The sequence below is a fragment of the Stylophora pistillata genome, chromosome 2 (genome assembly GCF_964205215.1).
Source record: "Stylophora pistillata chromosome 2, jaStyPist1.2, whole genome shotgun sequence".
Classification (NCBI taxonomy): domain Eukaryota; kingdom Metazoa; phylum Cnidaria; class Anthozoa; order Scleractinia; family Pocilloporidae; genus Stylophora; species Stylophora pistillata.
Window position 1 is genome coordinate 37,409,282 of NC_142520.1, and position 20,891 is coordinate 37,430,172.

The 20,891-nt window shown below is 39.4% G+C and overlaps 3 protein-coding genes across 3 annotated transcripts; 1 reads left to right on the forward strand and 2 right to left on the reverse strand.

The window, feature by feature from the left end:
- Positions 1–245: 245 nt before the first annotated feature.
- LOC111329438 (solute carrier family 2, facilitated glucose transporter member 8-like) lies at positions 246–6,035 on the forward strand. Its single transcript, XM_088751173.1, has 4 exons — positions 246–578; positions 1,312–1,518; positions 2,384–2,687; positions 3,860–6,035. The coding sequence occupies exons 1-4, from the start codon at positions 357–359 to the stop codon at positions 4,606–4,608; spliced, it is 1,482 nt and encodes a 493-aa protein (XP_088607299.1). The 5' UTR covers positions 246–356; the 3' UTR covers positions 4,609–6,035.
- Positions 5,657–12,466, reverse strand: LOC111329443 (AP-5 complex subunit sigma-1). The gene is made up of 7 exons (XM_022934150.2): positions 12,262–12,466; positions 11,110–11,261; positions 9,947–9,979; positions 8,470–8,529; positions 7,432–7,549; positions 6,538–6,597; positions 5,657–5,971 (listed from the first exon to the last, which is right to left on the reverse strand). Exons 1-7 carry the CDS (start codon positions 12,343–12,345, stop codon positions 5,894–5,896), a joined length of 585 nt encoding a protein of 194 aa, XP_022789885.1. The 5' UTR covers positions 12,346–12,466; the 3' UTR covers positions 5,657–5,893.
- A 1,330-nt stretch (positions 12,467–13,796) lies between these two features.
- On the reverse strand, positions 13,797–20,650 carry LOC111329426 (elongation factor 1-alpha). The gene is made up of 7 exons (XM_088751183.1): positions 20,504–20,650; positions 19,790–19,970; positions 17,812–17,991; positions 16,586–16,882; positions 16,167–16,317; positions 15,241–15,497; positions 13,797–14,341 (listed from the first exon to the last, which is right to left on the reverse strand). Exons 2-7 carry the CDS (start codon positions 19,931–19,933, stop codon positions 13,982–13,984), a joined length of 1,389 nt encoding a protein of 462 aa, XP_088607309.1. The 5' UTR covers positions 19,934–19,970; positions 20,504–20,650; the 3' UTR covers positions 13,797–13,981.
- Between the last annotated feature and the right edge of the window lie 241 nt (positions 20,651–20,891).

Here is a 20,891-nt window from a genome sequence, read left to right on the forward strand (position 1 = left end):
TGTCTTTAACAGGATATCTTTTCTTGGAAGATAAACAGCAAAATTTTTACAAGCTCTAATTTTAATCAATATTGAATTCCGTTGATTTTGGCATTGATACCAGGCACATTAAATGTCTTAAACAGGGTATCAAAAATCGGAATTCTGTCTTAAACAGGGTAGGAAAATCAGCGATGTTTGTCTTAAACAGGGTCAGGGTATGAAGGGCCGCGCCGCACCTCCCTACCCAGGAATATATCGAGTACCCCCCCGGGGTTCCACAAGTACATTGTAGGATTCTCCGACTCCATAAGCTGGCTTTCTTGCTTGTTTCACCATAAATCGAGGAATTAGCATCGGTCGAAGTATCCAACATCATGGCTGAGCGTGAAAAAGAATTTTCGACGTCCATTCAGTCCAACGAAATGGTACAGAATGACAGAGTCGGCAGAGCAATCCTTGCTACTCTTATCGCAGCTCTCGGGCCGTTGTCATTTGGATACTGTATGGGATATTCATCGTCCGCTTTGGAAGATTTACAAAACGCTGAAAATTCTTCAGGTGTACGTTTATCTGTAGATCAGGGATCCTGGTTTTCGGTAAGTTCGATCATGTTTTTTTTTTGTAAATCAGGTTTCATCGTTACTGGGCAAACACCGTGAGCTTGTCGGCTAAAAACTTGTTAAACTGAAAGTTTCACCGTTTTGCGTCAAGAATGAAAAAAGTCATCATCGCAATTACCTAATGTCTTTGAATCTCGTTAGTTATATAAGTTAGTGGATAACGTAATCATCGATCGAAATTTTTTTTCGTAAAAACTGAGTATTAGAGCCTGTGTTGTGATTAATAAAATGTGTCGGAACACTCCCTTGCGAATTTCCCTCAGTAGAACATGTCGTGTGCTCTTATGGGCCTTCTTCTGAATCCGTTATAACAGAAGACCGGACCTTTGCTGTTTGCATAGTTTCGATCAGTCACAACTCTTTACCCAGACGAAGTTTTTTAGTCGTGGATCAAATGAGACTATTTATATTTTAATGTGTGGATGTTTCCTAATAATTAAATAATCCCGTAAGTGAGCTGCTATTTCAAAATTGCGTATTTTCTGAAATTTCTTTTAACCCTCTCACTCCCCTAGATAAAAATATCAATTCCCTGAATTGTACTCCATACGTTGCTAATGATTTTGGCTGGGAGAATTTGGTTTGTTATTTCTATTTTCTTCTCGTCACATGAATATGAAGAGGAGAATTGTTAACTGCTGCTGACCAGTGGGGTTCAGCTATTCCCTTATTTTTTATAATTCTTGTTCTGTTCTTTTTGTATCTGCAGTCCCTGGTCACAATTGGAGCCATTTTTGGAAGTCCCTTGGGTGGATGGGCAATTGATAAGTTTGGGCGCAAGAGTACCATTATGTTGTGCGTCATACCGTTTGTTCTGGGATGGTTGCTCATCAGCTTTGCTCATGATGTCGCCATGCTCTACACTGGTTGGATTATCACAGGAATGGGTTGTGGTGTAATCTCACTTGCTGTTCCAGTAAGTTTATAAGTTTCTTTCCATGTGCTGTCGTTAATTCTTGACCCTTTGACTTTTGAGGGAGACCAACATCTTAGTACTACTCACAACACCAGCCATGCATCACACAGTATAAGGTCACAAGAGTGAAGGAAATGATCATCAACTAACAAACCTCCTGATCATTAAACAAACTCTCCTTGTCAGTAGCAGAGAAAATGCATAGAAAACAGTATGGAGAATATGCATACTGATGTTAGGGTTAAAAGGGTCAAGTCTCACACCTGCGGATCATAAACTCCTCTGTTATCCCATGTCCTAGTGCCAACCATTAAAATTTTATACCATAGTTCTCCATAAATGAGAGGAAACACCAAGGGCTAGTCAATATGTAAACTAAGTTTAGCCATTGTTTAACAAACCTGCGTCCTAAACAATCCTCAATCAGGCTGAACCTTTTATCTGATCATTTATTTTTGTGAACAGTGGCCAGATGGCTGAGAGAGCTGATAATGGAAGAACATTTATTTAATCAAATCAACCTTCTTATAGAGATAAGCCTGAGGCCCACTGATTGCGCAGAACAGTGGTTTGGGTTAGACCTTGTATAAATAACCTGCCCTAACAGTCTCAGAAACTTCAATCAGTGACAAAATTGTCTAAACATTACCAATGAAATCACAATATACTGGAATAGCATAACGTTTTATTCTTGATACCCATACTTTCATTCCTTTCCCAAGAGATGATGTTGGTTATTGAATGAGGGAAAAGAAGGTAAGTTATCCCAGCGCAATGCACTTCGATTTGAAATTTGTCATGAAATACTTCCCTGATATTGTTACGATTGTGTGAAAATAGTTTCCTCCAATCTTTCTTTTGGTAGGTCTACATTGCTGAGGTTGTGCCAGCACAGTTACGTGGAACACTTGGCTCTGTCAATCAACTTGCAGTTACGCTGGGCCTTTTAATCGTTTATGCTGTAGGTGTGAAGTGTCACTGGAAATGGTTGGCTATTACTGGCGCAGTTCCACCAACAATTCTCATCATTCTGATGTTTACCATGCCAGAGACTCCTCGGTGGTGTCTGGCCAAGAACAAAAGAAGAGAAGCACTGGATTCTTTGCTGTGGTTTCGAGGCCCTAATGCTGACACTGAACATGAATGTTTCGTTATTGAATCAACTTTAGGTGAGGTTTAAATGTTAATTCAGTTTCTGCAAATGAGAAAAAAGGGGTTAAGTCTGTTTATGAGCCTAATTAGGCTGGCGCTTACCTCTGGTTTCCATAGCATGAAGCGAGAAGGAGTATTTCTACCCTCCCTGGATGGGATGCTAGTCCATTGCAGAGTTACCACCCCCCCCCCCCTCACCATTAAATTCTCTGGTACCCATTTAAACACAACACCGCGGAAATACGTTTTCATGACGTCACAGTAACTGGTCAGCGGTCATCAACTTTAGGCTGCCAAGCGCTTCCATATGTTTGTAAACTGAGTTTGATGAAGACATCGGCCTTGTGCATGGTTTTAAGTTGGAAAATATGCATTTCATTATTCAGCTCTGTCATTTCCGTGGTGTCTTTAAACATCAGGGTGAGGAGAGACATTGTAAGAGTAAAGTGTTCTGCCCAAGAACACAACTCAATGTACCTGGTTGTGGTCACTCATGGGAGTTCAAGTTCAAGTTCATTTATTTGTTTAAGCAAGTTGATTAATTGGCAGCTGTAATAGCTGATGTGGACCTGCTGTCCTAACCCACCCATCCCACCCCAGGGGAGGACATCCATCACACAGTAATCTTGTGTGTGGGAAATTAACGTCTCCTGCCCCAACCTTGCAGGAGACGGGACCTCCATTTATTCGTCCCTATCCGAGAAGACTAGAATATCTAACCATTTCTTGATGTTATAGAAAGGTAGCAAATTCTTCTCAATTATTTTAAGACCTCAAGTGTTGGTCTGGCCGGGGCTCGAACCCTCGAACTCCCGCACTACAGTCCAGCGCTCTATCCAATGAGCTAACGGGAGGCGGTTAAAAAGTTAAGGAAGTTTTCCCAAAGGTTTTACATTAAAGGAATTTTTGTTGATGTGGCTGGCAACCTTTTTCTAACCTTAGAATCAGAGGATACATTTTAGTGGTTTGACAACACAATGAAAATGAGATCAGAAACTGTCACACTTTCACAAAATCCAAAACATTTTTGATAAAAAAGCAATCTGTTTAATTTGAATTCTAGTACCCCTGCTTTCATCAGTGCAATCGGGTATAGAATGTACTCATCAAAAGGCTTCATGAGCCTATTGTTGCTAAAGGTACATATGTTTGTACTAACATGCTATTTGTAATAATTTTTCTTGGATAGAGCGGCAAGAGACGCTAAAGTTACAAGACTGGCTGTCACCAGTGATAGCTAAACCTTTGATAATTAGTCTTGGGTTAATGGTGTTTCAACAATTTTGTGGAGTCAATGCAGTTCTCTTTAATGCTGCCCACATCTTTGCAGAGGCAGGATTTAAAGATGGAAAGCTCGTCTCCATTGCTGTAGGCCTGGTGCAGTTTGTTGGTACAGCTTTAGCTTGTTTAGTCATGGACAAAGCAGGGCGGCGCATTCTCCTCTGGACAACAGCGATTGGAATGTGTGTGTCTTTGGCAGCACTTGGTGTATATTTTGAGATCTACATCCCTCCAGAAGGTGAAGGCTCAGCAAGTGAAACAGTTTCCTTGCTTGGTTCAATAAGTCACTCTGTTCCAGCTAAGAAGATTTCCTGGTTATCTATTTTGTGTATTGTTCTGTTCAACTTGATGTTTGCCCTAGCATGGGGGCCTGTTCCATGGCTTGTGATGTCAGAAATATTTCCCCTGCGAGCCCGTGGTCCGGCCAGCAGCTTTGCAACTCTGGCCAACTGGACATTGGCATTTGTTGTCACAAAAACATATCAATCTATGGTTGATGCTCTTTCTATCCAAGGTGTATACTGGTTTTATGCAGGATTCTGCCTTCTTGCATTCATTTTTGTTCTTGTTCTGATGCCAGAGACAAAGGGTAAAACATTGGAAGAAATAGAAACCATGTTTGACAAGCAAAATACACAATATGAACGGCTTCACTAACAAGTCAAGACATGGAATAGCTATCTCCTTAAAACCCTCTAAACATGAAAATGACCAGGCAATCTACATTGTTCTTGAAAAGGAAAAGCTACCCAGCCAAACAAGTGATGTTAAGAGCATCTAAAATACAGGAAGTGTTTTGTTCTTTAAAGTAACAACATTAATAATAGAAGTAATAATTGATCTTGATGTAGGACCTTCCGTTATAGGTTTGTGAGTCACCCCTTTGGAAATTTTGCTATCAAATAATGAGAAAAGAGCATATGATCATTAATAATATTATATTTAGGAAAGTAAGCCCACAGTCCTCCTTTCGACACACCCTTTCATCAGGGGCGAACCAGAGACTGAACTTGATGATAATTTTCAGATGGACATGGTTTGACATTCTGATCTAAAGTGCCAAAATGGATTTTTTTTTCTTGCACATCTCAAGGGCACAACGCCTTGCTCCAGCCAGGACTAAAACCGGGGTTGTCTGATTAAGAGCCCAGTGCACTGACCACTGGACTACTGGACAAAGCTGTGGCATTGGCATGCCTGTGGCACAGTTGTGCCAAAAGTAGCACCTTGTATTGACACTGCACAGTCATAAGTCCAAATTTTTTCAGCTTGATGGGTTACTACTAACATTTTGTATAATTATAGGGCTACGCTCTGCGAGCTCTGCTATAAATTAACCCTTTCACCATGAGTGACCGAGATGGAATTTCTCCTTACAATATCAAGCAGGCAAGTGGTGAGAAGAAAGCAAAATATCAATTATGGGATAACTGATTGATCCAGTATCAAATTCTCTGAACTAATGTCAAAAGAATTGTATGGCAAAGAGTAAGGAGAATTACTATCGAGATCTCTGGAGTGAAAGGGTTAACCAATAGAACACACAGGATGTTGGGAGAGAATGTTCTTCCAACACCCTAAGTGGCTTTATCATGTAATAGAGCCAGGAAAAAATGTGTTCTGTTGCTATTCTACCTTTTCTAGTTACATGCATGTGCTATAACCTGATAAAGCATTCGCTTGGAAACTGAACTGACTCATCAGGTGATGCCTAACTATGTTCATTTTATTTCACAAATGTAAACAATTCAAGAAGACATTTAAAGCAAACATAGTTCTTAGAATTAAGGTGTGTGATATTTAGTACTTATATACTTCAAAAAAACTTACAAAACTCAGTACACTTGGTATACAGGGGAAAGATCAGATGAATTTGTTTTATTTTTTTTTATTATTATTAATAACTAAGCTAAGCACTTGTTTTGAAGTGTAACAGTTGTGTTCACTCCTTCTTTAAGGACATGACTTGTTCCAATTCTTTTTCCACTTGCCGCAAATAACGATTATTCATGAACAGCAGCTGGAAAAAAAAAAAAAAAAAAAACAGGAAAAAAAATTAATGAATAAAGAATATCATTATATGACCCATACGACCCATGAGTGAGTGAAAGCTGACAATTGCAGAGCTGAGTGGATTGATGAAGAGGAGGTCCAGAAAAAGCTGTCCTGTCCTGTCCTGCACTTGCATGGCTTAGTTGCAAAAACTTAGGGGACAAAAAGGAAAGAGTGAAAAGAAAGTTGTTTCTCTTTAATTGTAAGTTTCTTGTTCTTACTCAAAAAAAAAAGGGGGGGGGGAAGTTACGTTTCTCTTTAATTGTAAGTTTCTTCTTCTGACTAAAAAAAAAAAAAAGTTAAAAGTCACAATCCACATCCCAAGTGACCACATCTTGAATCAAATGGTTACCTACATTTCTCTTTTAAATTCAAGACTTGTGAATTTTAAATATTTCATAATTTAGTTCATCCTGGCTTTGCCTTCTGTCAGCTATCAGAAATCCTGAGTTCGTTTTATTCAAAACACCAGAGGTAAAAACTTTTCCCTTAAATCAAGTAAGCTGACTGTGACCTTTTCATTCGGAATCATACCTGCCCATTTGGTAGAAAGTGATAAATAACTGTTATAACCCTGTCCACTTTGAGGATTGCCTATAAAAAAAATCAAACAAAACAATAAGCTATCACAAAGGTAAAGCATACCATTTCTATTTAATTTAATTTAGTCCATTTTCACAGCATTAAGTTTTGCAGTGGGGAAGGACTAGAAAGGAACATAGGAACCATTCATGCTAGTCCACCCTCCCACCCCAGGGGAGGACATCCATCACACAGTAATCTCGTGTGTGGGAAATTAACGTCTCCTACCCCAACCCTGCGGAGACGGGACCTCCATTTATTTGTCCCTATCCAAGAAGACTAGAACATCTAGTAACCATTTCTTGATGTTAGAGAAAGGTAGCAAATTCTTCTCAATTATTTTAAGACCCTGAGTGTTGGTCCGGCCGGGGCTCGAACCCTTGACCTTCCGCACAACAGTCCAGCGCTCTATCCATTGAGCTAACTGGGAGGCGGTTTCTAGAAATGAAGACAACATTTCAATGAAATTCTTGAGATGAATTATTTATTTGATAAGCACCCAACCTGAAGGTAAGAAAAGTTAATGGTCACCCAGCCCCAAATAGGTACCTATCGAACATCTTCACATTTTTTTTTCATTGTTTTATTGCAAATTAAAATGATTACCTAATAAGGTGAAATTTGATAGGTGCCTGCCCTCAAATAAGTAAGCGTTCAATAAGAGACAAAACAATAACAACAACAAACCTTTATTTCATCTCGAATTTAAAATAGCAAAAAAAATTGCAAATATCTCAGAGAAAATAAAAAAGCTTACACTCAAGATCCATAAAATTAGTAAGTGCCCAGGGTGCACAATCAAATAAGTATTGTAGTTTTTTTATTAGAAATGCTAAACCATCTTGCCTCAGAAGGCTGAAGGATAATTTGGCAGTGTTCCTGAAGGTGTCTGATGACATGGTCCAAAACATTCTCAGCAATGAGGCGATTTTCGTCCTTTTCACAAATGAGAGTGAATCCTGAACTGCAAAGAAAAGGCATTCAACTTAACTCTTTTGTTAACTACTCAGTTCTGTAAAAGAGGTTCTTTATTCACACACACACTAATCCAAGAAATAATCCTATGTGGAACTAACTTCACGAGTTTATATATTCAGTGGCAATTTGCATATAATACGGTTACACTACAATGTACACTAATTAACAAAGATTTCTATTGTGATAAGACGTAACTGGCGGCGTGAATAATGGTGCAAGTGAATTGCTGATTATGCAACATCTTTACAACCCTAAGATCAATATGCATATTCTCCATACTGTTCTCTATACATTTCCTAAGGTGCTGACAAGGAGAATTTGTTTAACAATCACTTAGAACTTCTTTATTAGTTGATGATCATTTCCTTAGTTCTTGTGATCTTAATGTGTGATTCAGGGGTGAAAATGTAAGGAAAAATAGACGCTGGTCACTCTCACAGGATAAAGAGTTCAGCTGAAATAAATGGTTTTCAGGGTTTACTGATTTTCATATTGACCATCCATATAGCCCTTTCAAGAAACCTTTCTGCATTTTTCACAGACTTCACTCAGGAAATTGGTTTCAAAGTAATGCAAAAAAAAAAAGTCAACTGAGGGCCTGGCCGTTATTTTTTCACCTGGAGGGTCAGAGGATTCTGGTTGTGTTGCAACAAAATTTACTTGATCTTCCCATAAGGCTTTGTCAGTACTTATACTTAAAAACCCCTCAGTCTATAGCCTCCCCTTCAAACTCTGTTAGTGACAACTGATCCCTCCTCCACTCCCCCTGAAAATCAAGCAAGCCCCCCAAAATCCTTTAGTGGGAGGGCAGGCTGCTTTTAATTGGTTTTATTGTAATTTAAGTCAGCCACCCTATAAACTCATTTTGTTGACAAAAATGAAACAAAATTCATGGATGTGACTTACTTTGCCAAACCTTTCCAAAGAACAACTTTTTCTGCATTGAAGGGATTTCCTGGTGAAAGCCTACAAACCAGACATCAAATAAAAAGGCATTATGAGAGTAATACATGTAATGCAATTGACTTTAATCATTGCTTTCTTGAACTAACAGTGATTTTCTCTAGATTTACACAGTTTCACAATGTGTTTACTTTCAATTGTTTTGGTGTAAGTGTCTCAAGAGTTTTGTCGCAGATTGTAGCAATTGTATCTAAGGTTGACTTTTAACCTGTTAACTCCCGGAAGTGATTAACATGCAACTTCTCCTTACAATATCCAACAATGATTCAGCAAAATGCAATGAGAATACACAGAGTTATCAGGTAGAAATCGTTATCTTGATCCAACACAAAATTCCTGTGACTTTCTATAACATCAAGAAATCGTTAGATATTTTAGTCTTCTCGGATAGGGACGAATAAATGGAGGTCCCGTCTCCTGCAGGGTTAGGGGCAGGAGACATTAATTTCCCACGCGCGAGATTACCGTGTGATGATGTCCTCCCCTGGGGTGTCATGGATGTCCTCCCCTGGGGTGTGATGGATGTCCTCCCCTGGGGTGGGATGGGTGGGTATAGGATGGGTGGGTTGAGGGCCGCAGGTTAGAAAACTGTAACCGGTTATTGCGCTTCCCTCTTTAAATAAAGTAAAGTAAAGTAAACATGATATAACATTATAATATTGTTGAGGAGAGACGAACTAATTAACAATTATTCCACGAGCGCGTGTTGGATATGAGATGATAGATAGCCAACGAGGCGCGTAGCGCCGAGTTGGCTATAATCATCTCATATCCAACAAGCAAGAGTGGAATAATTGTTTTATTAAAAAAACGCCCCCAAGATATTAGACAAATCTTCTCGACTTTATTTTGTGAAAAAAAACCGGATTTAACAATGTACAGAAATTAGATTATGGTATATTGGCTCATATACCATAATGGCTGAGCCAATAATAAGTCTTGAATTGCATTATCCAATGATCCAGTTTTTAATAATATTATATATTATACATTTACGAATAATTAGACAGGGTAGCCCAGTTCAGCTAACAGCTGGTTTAAATGGGGCTGTGTAACAATAACACCCACCCATCCAACCCCACGGGAGGACATCCACCACACAGTAATCTCCTGTGTGGGAAATTAATGTCTCCTACCCCTAACCCTGCAGGAGACGGGGCCTATGGTTTATTTGTGCTTATCCAAGAAGACTAGAATTATCTAATAGTATCCATTTCTTAGTATTATAGAAAGGTAGCAAATTCTCCTCAGTTATTTTAAGACCATGAGTATTGGTCCAGCCAGGGCTCAAATCCTCGACCTCCCACAACACAATCCGGCGCTTTAACCAATTGAGCTAACCGGGGGGGGGGGGGGGGAGGTGTAGGTGGATATATAAAAATGTGAATTAATTTCAAAAAGGAGATACATAACTGTTTACCTGAAAACACCAGACTTCAAACTAGACATAAGCCTGTAAATTGAAAGAAATCTGTCAGTTTTGTAACCCTTTCACAACCAAGATCCCCTAACTCCCTGTCATTCAATTCTTATGGTGCTGGTTTGGAGAATTTGGTATTAGATCAACAATTTGCACTTGTGTTACACCTTTGCATTCCTTTTACATGAAAAATACACTTGTTTTCACTCAATCAGAAGCATCAAAAGCCTCTACTTTAACTTATTCACAAAAGGAACAGAGCATTTCCAAAACATTCCACTTTTCATTTTAATTTGCAATCATTCATTCTAATAAGGGTTTGCTGGCATTTTAAAGTGGATGATTTACAAAAAAACATGAAAAAATTACACTGTTTTGAATTAAAATGCAAGTGTGGATAAGGCCTGCCATCCATTGCAATCACTGTACACACAAAATGTGCAACATGGCTTCTTTAATGAATCTGTGAACCAAGACCGAATTATTCCACAGCCAAGGGAATGAAGAACCTAAAACTCCACTTTGGGTTAAGGGTATTGATTTCATTCTGGAATAGCACTGGTTTTGAATTAAAGTCAATTTTGTCATTTCAACAAATAGATTCCATGCTGATGTACATCTGTTCAGTAAAGATGATGTTGAAATGCGGTAAGAGTACAAATCTAGCCACATGCTGGTCACACACTGATGTTCACTGACCTCCTCTGTCACCTATTACAGAGAAGACACACGGCAAAATGGAATCCAGTTGTTTTATATCCTAAAGAAGCAACAAGTGGTAATGGTGACATCATCTACTGCTCTGTCCTCTAAGAGATCATAAAAGTCTGTTTATGAGCCAAGTGGCCCATCAGGCCAGCGCTTAACTCCGGTTTCTGTAGCATGAAGTGACTAGGAGTATTTCTACTCCCCCTAGATGGGATGCTAGTCCATCGCAGGGTTACCCCCCAGCATTAAATCTGCCGGTGCCCATTTAAACACCTGGGTGTAGAGAGGCACTGTGAGAGTAAAGCGTCTTGCCTAAGAACACAACACAATGTCCCCGGCCGGGGCTCGCTCCCGGACCACTCCATCCGGAGTCGAGCACACCAACCATGAGGCCACCGCACCTCCACAAGAGATCATAAGAACCAATCAAAAACCACTCCAAAAACTCAACGTACTCATTTGTTGAAGATAATCCAGCTAAATCCTCAGGACTGTCATCTCCTGATGCAACAAATCTAAAAGAGTACTCAGATTGCACACGTTGTGACACTTGCAACAACTGTTCCTTCCTGGTTGCACGCTCATCATCTGTTGGCACCTCATTGATCTAATAAGATCAGGGATCATTGATTGACATGGCAACACTTGTTAAAAGGGTCACTGACTGGCCAATTTGATCAACCCCCTTCACACACTGATATCCATATGCACGTTTTCCAGAAAGTTTTGGTATTGACAGAACCTGGATTGGATTACGGATTGGATCACAGACTGGACTAGGGATCTGATGACAGATTCTTGAATCGATCCATGATCTGATCCATGATCCAATCTGTGATCCAATCTCTGATGCATTCTGTGATCTGACCCATGATCTGATCTGAGACCAAAAAAGTTCTGTATATATTTCCAAGGCTACCAAATGGAAGAATATGAGCATAGGAGCTTCTACCCTTTAAAGCCTAACAACAGTATACATATTCTCCATACTTTTTCTCTATACATTCCTTAAGGTGCTGAATAGGAGAATTTCTTTAACAATCAGAGCTTCTTTAGTTAGTGACCTTTTGATTTATTCTTAGGACCAAAATTGTTTGATTCAGGGGTGACAGATATTGCATGGAGAAATTAAATGCTAGTCCAACTTCTGCTTGGGGTCACAGAAGTAAGTTGGTGGTCCTTTCTGTAACGTTGTTATGTCAATCGTTACTTTTTTCGCCTTATTTAAGTCTTGGAGTCCAACTACCTTTGTACTAGTTACTACAGTGGAATCGTAATAATTCTTTAAGAAATTAGATGCTAGTCACTTTTAAGGATAAAAGGCTGGAATCGCATCTATATGTTTAGACATCTTTGCTCACTTTTTCTTTTGTTCATATTTCGAGACAATTTCATTAGCTGGAACCAGCCGTTCTTTCCATCTATGTAATTCATCTCTTTAATTTGAGAATGTCATTCATTTCTTTTAGTTTGACTCATTTAGCGTTGATAAACTACCAAAAACTTTAAAAACACCAAGCCGTTTTTCCTCACTAAGACCATACTTCACGCTGCTTTGGTTATACACAAGGTGAAATTCGAGAAAGTTGTGTTTGAGCTGTACTTACCTGTGGGTCGTGCACAAAAACTGATGAATATAACAATCGACAGGGCCCAGGAGTAAGTGTGTGAATTAAGAACGCGTAAACCATCGTTTCAGTTTATACGAGTCCATTCCACCCCATTCTCTAACTAAGATGCGAAGATGCAAGAAAAACACAACATTTCTTTCCTCGATTTTGACTTTAATACATGAGCCTAATTTCTTAGGTCAGCGTTGCATAACGACAATAAATACTTCAAATATGACATCCGTTACATCCCAGGGGGAAAATCTCGAAGTTCGCTGTTACCGGTGGACATAAATCCCTAAATGTGATTGACTGACCGTTACTTCCAGCGTTCTAATATTTCCCCTCACCACCCCCAGTATCCGTGAAACGGCAGTGGTAAGGTATTCTCCACAATCATCTCCGAGAAGATTATTTAGTCCGTCGGTAGTAGAGGGACTAGAAAAGAACCAGCTGGAAAATAAACTAAGGTTGCTTGATAGCAAAATTACCCAACTCTTTTGGTCTCACTTTGAAAATATCAATTCTTGGCACTGTCTACAATGCCACTTCGTCTCCCCCAACTATTTACAAGCCCCCTCCGGTTCATCTACCAATAAAAAAAAATACCTTACAATCGATTAGAAGTCACCGGATAAGTCCATCTGAGCTTTCCTTGGTTGATAACTAGAAATTCTGCCGAGAATAAAACATTTTGCGACGGTCATTTATACAGAGTTTAGTCGTCCTTTAACAAAACCAAGCTCTAAACTATCTTCATTTTAGCCAAACCTTTTAGCTGAGCTTTTGTTAAGTGTCAGGGGGGACCGAAAGACACTAGATTCTTAGACAGAAAACTCGAGTGCCATTGCTGGTCAAAAACCGTGGTTTACGTTGGACCTAGTGTTACTAACCGGCACTTAAAAAGTTTGATGATTGAAGAGAAAAGATGGACTTCGGCAGAAAAGCCAGGCAAGCCCTTCGTCCGCGAGAAAGAGCGAACGGTCGAAACACTCGGTTAATAAACCCCACATTACCTCAGAAACAGTTTAGTACAGCAATTACTAGCTTGTCAACTAACCCGGTTGGTTCACTCAATACGGGTTTTCGGCCCTTAAACCGAATCACTCGTTATGGAAAGGAATTCGCCCACGTGTTTCCAAACTTTCGATTCGAGTCAAATTTACTAAGCTCCCATAACAATAACAAACGGCGAAGTTGATAAAATCGCGCTCGTTGGATACGAGATCGTTTATGGCCAACTCACACCCAACACACGGAATAATAGTTCACAGAATAATTGGTTACGCAATCCATAAGGGGTACACCTCGTGAGAAATATCCATGACCAGTGATTAGGAGCACTTTTGTCAAGACACTCTCTCCAAAAAAACAAAAAAAATTGAAAGAAAAAGGTAAGTGTTAATACCTTAACTTTTGCCATTTGCACGCAATGTAAAAATATAACAAGCAGTAGTTTATTCAATTCGAGTCGATGCCACACCTTGAAAGTATATTTTAATCATGATCTAATAAACAGAGCACACTCCACCTACAACAGAACGTTTTATTGATTTTATTACTAGCAAGTAAAAGTTAAACCTTCACATTTTAAAAACAGTCTCCGCCTTCGCACAGACTTGCGATGAAATAGATAGGAAAGAAGCCATTCGACTACTACAGCGTGATTGACTTGCAAGCGGAGAAGTCTTTTATAATTAAGATGGTGTAGTGAATTTCATTTTTTCTTGCCGGCTTTCTGGGCTGCCTTTGTAACCTTGCCACCGGACGCCTCAGCTTTGTCCACCTCCTTGATGACGCCCACAGCTACTGTCTGCTTCATGTCACGTACAGCAAAGCGTCCAAGCGGAGCATACTCTGAGAATTTTTCCACACACATTGGCTTGGATGGCACCATCTTGACTATAGAGGCATCTCCTGACTTGATCATTTTGGGGTTGTCTTCCAACTTTTTGCCAGTACGACGATCAATCTTCTCGAGAAGTTCTGCAAACTTGCAAGCAATATGGGCAGTATGGCAATCCAGCACTGGACTGTAGCCTGCATGGATTTCTCCTGGGTGGTTTAGGACAATAACCTACCAAAATGGAACCAAGAGTTAACAATGTAACTAACCCATTGACTTGATGGTAGAAATAGCATAAACACAACACAACAAAAATGACTTAATGCTTTACACCCTAACTTCAACAACATCCCCATTCTCCAAACTCCTCTCTGTACCTTCCTCCCTTTGGTACTGACATGGAATAACTAATAACAATCAAGAGCTTCTTTAGTTTTAGTTGGTGATCATTCCTTTTTTAAGGGTTTTTTTCTCGCATCCTCAGTGAATGATTGAGGGGTAATATTATAAGGAGGAATTAGATGCTAGTCCCACTTAGGGGGATGAAAGGCTAAAAGAGAGAAAAACATGGCTTGCCAATTTGGTGCACCACAGACAGCACATCTGAGAAAAATAATTCTGCAGCATCACAGGGAAACAGTTGGGAGATTACTGTTTCTCTGGCACTTAAGATCTGCGATTTTGTAAATACATTTTGGAGATGCAATGATGCTTTCAATTTAAGATGAAAATTGCAACACTACCTAAAAATAACCACAAAGCTATTTCACCCACTTGCTCTCCATTCTCACAACTTTAACAAATCAATAGTGGTTAAGCATGGTCTGTGTGCGTGTGGAGTCACAAGACACAGCTGAGTGAGTCTGCAACAAATATATCAGAGTAGAGACCACCCTAAACCACTATGAATTTGTTTTTACCACTATATTGATGTCAAATAAAACAATTCTTTCAGTGGGTGACTAAGATCATGGCACACTGACACAAGCAGTGTTGTCTACACTCACATCCACAACAGCAAATTGGCCAACAGACTGACATTACTGCACTACTATAGTAGAAAAAAATACTACTTAAATTAAGCCCAGTTGGAGAAGAGAAATAATCCAAAGGATAAAAGTGCTGATTACCTGGGCATTAAAGCTAGCAGCCTGCTTCGGGCAATCATTTTTGCTATCACCAGCAACATATCCACGTTTTATTTCCTTAACAGACACATTCTTCACATTGAAGCCAACATTGTCACCAGGGAGAGCTTCTGCCAGAGATTCATGATGCATTTCCACAGACTTAACTTCAGTACTTATGTTAACAGGAGCAAATGTCACTACCACGCCTGGCTTCAGGACACCAGTTTCCACTCTGCCAACTGGCACTGTTCCAATACCTGGGAGAGGTTGAAAATGGACATTACTTAATATCAAGCCACATCCTGAGATATTGCTAAATTCCATTTACCACTTATGCTTTGTTGCTTTCAATCCCAACAAAAATGATTTTAAGAGTTCCCCATGACCAAAAAAAAAAAAAAAAAAATTACATCCCACTTAAAGTTAGTTTGGATCATCATTTAGTGGGGCCACTTTCCTGCTCCTTAGTTGCGTCCTGTTCTACACCACAATACCACGTATATTTTCCACATTCTCATAAGTAGGATTTCTTCAACACTTGATGGATTTTCAAACCAGTAACATCAGATAGATAACTTCACAAAATTGCTTGGAAGGAGACAAGGTAACGCTTTACTTGATCAGCCAATTAAATAACCAGAACCCTGTTCCCATTTCCTGAACATAATATGGCTATTGTAGAGAGAAGCCACCTGTCAGTCACTTCTTGGAGTTGGGGTTACTACACAATAGAAACTGTATTTTGTATCACAAATCGCAAACACTGAAAAATAACTATCTCCATGATACAGTCAAAAAGAGGAGAGAAAGAAAACCTGGGCCAAAGAAATCAAAGGCAGAAGATTGTGACAAAGTGAACAAGTCTGACTGCTGTTAACTTGAAGGGATCATAAGGTTAAACATCCACCAAGGGAGAAACAACTTGCCTCCAATCTTGTAAACATCCTGCAATGGCAGACGTAAAGCTTTCTTAACGGGGCGCTCTGGTGGCAAAATCGAGTCCAGGGCATTAAAGAGGGTTTTTCCACTGGCATTTCCATCTTTCCTCTCAACTGACCATCCCTTGAACCAGCTCATCTAGATCCAAAGAGAAGAATGACAAAATATAAGAAACTGCAACACTGCAATTCTATCCTGGACAGAAACAGAGATCTCTTGAACCTGATATTTAGCCAGATTCACCAATCACTCGAGTGAAAGAGTACCTAACAAAAAAGCAATAACAACTTGGTGCCCCTGAATTTGATCTTGTAGCTACCCAACCTTAAAACAACATATACATTTTTCACCCAAAATAAGCACTGAACCAACTAAAAGAAACAAAGACCAGTAAGAAAATACATACATTACTACTTGGTTCAATCATGTTGTCACCATGGAAACCAGAAATAGGAACAAATGCCACAGCTTTGGGATTATAGCCAACTTTCTTGACATAGCCACTGACTTCCTTTTGAATTTCACCAAAACGTGCCTCACTGTACTTGGGGTCAGTGGAGTCCATCTTGTTTACAGCAACAATTAGCTGCTTTACTCCTAAAGTGTATGCCAACAGGGCATGCTCACGGGTTTGGCCATTCTTCGAAATACCAGCCTCAAACTCACCAGTGCCAGCAGCAACAATCAATACAGCACAATCAGCCTGGAAAGTTGAACACCAAATGAGTATTGATTGGAAAAAAAAGGGGGGGGGTGGGAAATATTCTGATGAGCAAAAGGAAAAGGGAGGGGAGCTAATCCTAACAACAGGGACTGAGGCATTTTGACCTTCACATTTCTAAACTCTGTCTACAAAACAGAAGACAATGGCAAAACTCTCAATAAAGTTCTTGTGTTCATCCACCCACTCAGAAGTTGTACAAGCATTGCCAGTTGCCACTAAGCTGTAAATTAGCCACTCACTCACCAGTCGGTCATCAAGAAAGATAGCTAGTCCAGTATTATCTGCAGTAACAGGATCTATCTCTTAAAAACCTTCCAGGGCTTGATGCTAATGGTAGCCCACTAGCTACAGACTAACAGAAATTCAGTTTTGGCTAGTAAACAAACTGAAGTTGTTGTGACATCTAAGATATCACTAGCCACCAAATATGAGCATTTAGTTAAGTGTTTTTATTCCCACAGGATTCAAGTTCAGTCAATCTGTGGAAAACAACTTAGTGTACTTCCAAATTCTGAAACCTATTGTTACACTAAGGATAATCGGGAATGATGAAGCCTTTTTATGCCTTTAAATAAACTTGAAACGTTAATGTTCTGCTCAAATGTAGTGTTTACTGTGTGTTATCGTTAGATCCGATTTGTTTGTCCAAGTGAGCTATTTTCCACTGAAAAATGTATTTAAAAATTTTATCCTCGAGGTTGTGTTGCACATTACAACCAAAATTGGCTTGATTTTTCATCTTTCCCAGGTATTTTCTCAGAGACAGTCATGTGGTTTTCTGATTTTACCCTTTAACAGATTTGATCAAGTCCAACAGAAAGCGATTGTACCATATCACATGCAATTTCAATGCATCACAAGCTCTTTTTCTTCTATAGGCAGCCTAGCAAGGACAGTGGAAGCCTTACCTGTGAAGTACCAGTAATCATGTTCTTGATAAAGTCACGATGACCAGGGGCATCAATGACGGTGACATAATACTTCTCAGTTTCAAATTTCCAGAGAGCAATGTCAATGGTGATACCGCGTTCTCTTTCAGCCTTGAGCTTGTCTAACACCCAAGCATACTTGAAGGAGCCTTTTCCCATCTAAGATTTAAAAAAAAAGTGGAATGTAGACGTATTGTTTTATCTAAAGTCACCCCTTACACTTTCTGTGATGTCTTGAGGGATGGATCCTTCCACCACCACTTTTAATTCACAGAACTTGGGTTCTAAGCCTTAGGAACATTAATTTAATTGTAAGCCCAGCAAGTTCCATAGCACACTCTCTGTCACCCTGATGTGCACAAATCAGCCCAGAATTTCGAAAAGCTTCTGCTGCTTAACCCAGTGACACTTACGTGTAACACATGCCGATGAAAACTCAAAATTTTGGAGAAACCAAGGCAAACAATGCGCAGTAAATTTTTAAAAATCAGCTTTTCCAAAAAACAAGCTCCAGTGAAAGAGGACTAATTAAAGAACTTATTTCTGGCTAAAAAAGCAATAGGTGCATATCATGTGTTAACTCAAAAATCAAGATGAAAGATAAAAATCGCTAAATATTTTCGCATGTGTGAAAATGGGCATGTGGATCATATTTCAAAAGGGAATATGCAAATTTGCCTGTGAGTGAAGAGATCTCAAGTTCCATGGAATCTATCAAAAGGAAGCAAGACTAAAATGGCCAAGAAATATTTCGGGACGTCAGAATTACTCAAAACATTATTTGATTTGCTGTTATAAGCCAAAAACGTACAAATTTCTTACATGTACAAAGCCCACGTGGTAAAATTCATCATGCTTACATAATTGTTTACTTGCCTTCATGGCCAGAAATTGCGCAGCGTTATGTTGAAAATTCTATAAAAAACTTCGATTTGAGGCAAAATCTTCTATTAAACTATACTTTTTGAACACATTGTTACTTGAACATAATATTTACCAGGCCATCGAATCGTCAAATTGTCGCCAGGCCCTGCTCGAAGTCTGAAAGTTTGGTTTTCACTTAACATCCATAATTCACATTGCCTTAGAGAATCGTAGTGTCGTTGACTTGAGAGCTTAATCTGTCACTTTTAAGACCTTGATATCCATTCTTTTCCAAGCAGAGTATTCTATAGCATTTTTACTTTACATTCTGAATTCCACAAGGTCTAACTCGATCGCAAATGAACGAAAAATCCGACCTGAAAATTCTGAGGGTCGGCCGCGTGGACGCTATATTTTCAAATTTGGTCATTTAGTGAAGACGCAGAGAGTAATGCCCCTCTAGTACCCCTAAAGTCAAAACAATATATGCGCAAACAACAGATTCTGATTGGCTTATTGCTCCCTAACCTATAGAGGAAGTTTGGGGACAAAACTCCACTTGGTAGGGGAGGTAGGGGGGAAAGCATTCTTGCATGAGGTGATCGCGAGGTTTGGGTGGTTCAGGTGTCAATGTGCTAACTTACCCATTTTCATCGCACACACTTGATAAAATGACAATTGCTTTGTTCTGCTTTCCTCTTATCAAAGAGTTCTTGATACACTCCCCCCCCAATACTACGAAGATCCCTGGGGGGCGAGGGGTCTTTGGGGCATTTACAGGGTCTGAAGGTGTTGAGGAAAGCAGGTTTCAGCTTATAATCAGTCATAATCTGAACTTACACTCAAATAATTTCATGTTGGGAATGACATGTATCACCTTTCAAGATCATATTTCATAAGTTGAACCAAAGTGAGACTGCAAGTGACAAATTGAAATCTTCCACCAATAAAAGAAAAATTAAGAGACAGTCCTCACAACTTAAATAAAAGAGCGCCATCACAGACTCTGTGATTTGTTAAAATTTACACAGAACATCTTCAGCACACTTTTTTTAAACCTTTTTGCGTTATGCTTACAGGAAACGTTTCTTACCTCATTGGCTTCCTTTTCGAATTTTTCGATGGTTCGTTTATCGATTCCACCGCATTTGTAGATCAAATGGCCAGTGGTAGTAGATTTTCCAGAATCTACGTGACCGATGACGACGATGTTGATGTGAGTCTTTTCCTTTCCCATTGTAAGCCTTGGGTTTGCTACTTTTAGACGAGATGATCTGAGAGGCAAAACTTGGGTTTTGAGAAAACGTCGTCTTCAGAGTTCAAATACGCAAGTTTTGCTTGTAGAACCTGATCTGATTTGATTACACAGAAACAACGATCGAGACAGTATTTCTTTCATTAAAATCTCTCTCTTTTAAACGACACATCACGTGTTGGCGATCGATGATTCGCCATTTTCATTTCAACAAATAGCGCCTTTCTAGATTTCCTTTCGAAACGGCTCTAACCCATATCCTAGGCCAGAAGTTTTTTTAAATCAGATTAATAAATTGAAAATTTAAAGCCTTAAAACAGCTCAGAAACACCGAAATTATGTCGACGAAATGAGATCGGTGAGGGCCACGGGAAGGTATAAAACCCTCAACTTTTTCGCATCCAAAGGAGAGAAAAACCTCAAAGTAATCGTTTATGAACGCGAAATAACAATAACAGAATCTTTCTCTTAACACGACAGGCCCCGATGGCTTTCATCCAAACGAGATTGAGACGGATAAAAAAGAAATAAAATAGTGTCTCAATTACTAACCTTCGCCTCTCTGAGAACCACGATTAAAGAGGCCGGTATTGGGTAAAGGGAGAGTTTTATTCGGAAAGCCTAGAGGGGGGTGCTGCTAATGACGTCATTGCAACTTGTCATGGAGACGTTGTGCAATAATGCTGTCACAGGTCTAAACTATTTAAAAAACTCCCGTTGAATTTACTGGTATTTCCGTCTTTTCAAAGTAAGGAAGCAAGAAAAAAATTATGCTGTAGGCAAATTTAAGTCAGTGAAAATACGAGAGTGGAGAATTTGCCACGGGCACTCGACAAAACATCACGAAACACTGCACTGATTAGAGCTATTGTCTCGAAACTGATAAAAATATCATCAAAAAATAAATCACGCTCAGATAATTGGCATCCTCGTGGGAAAC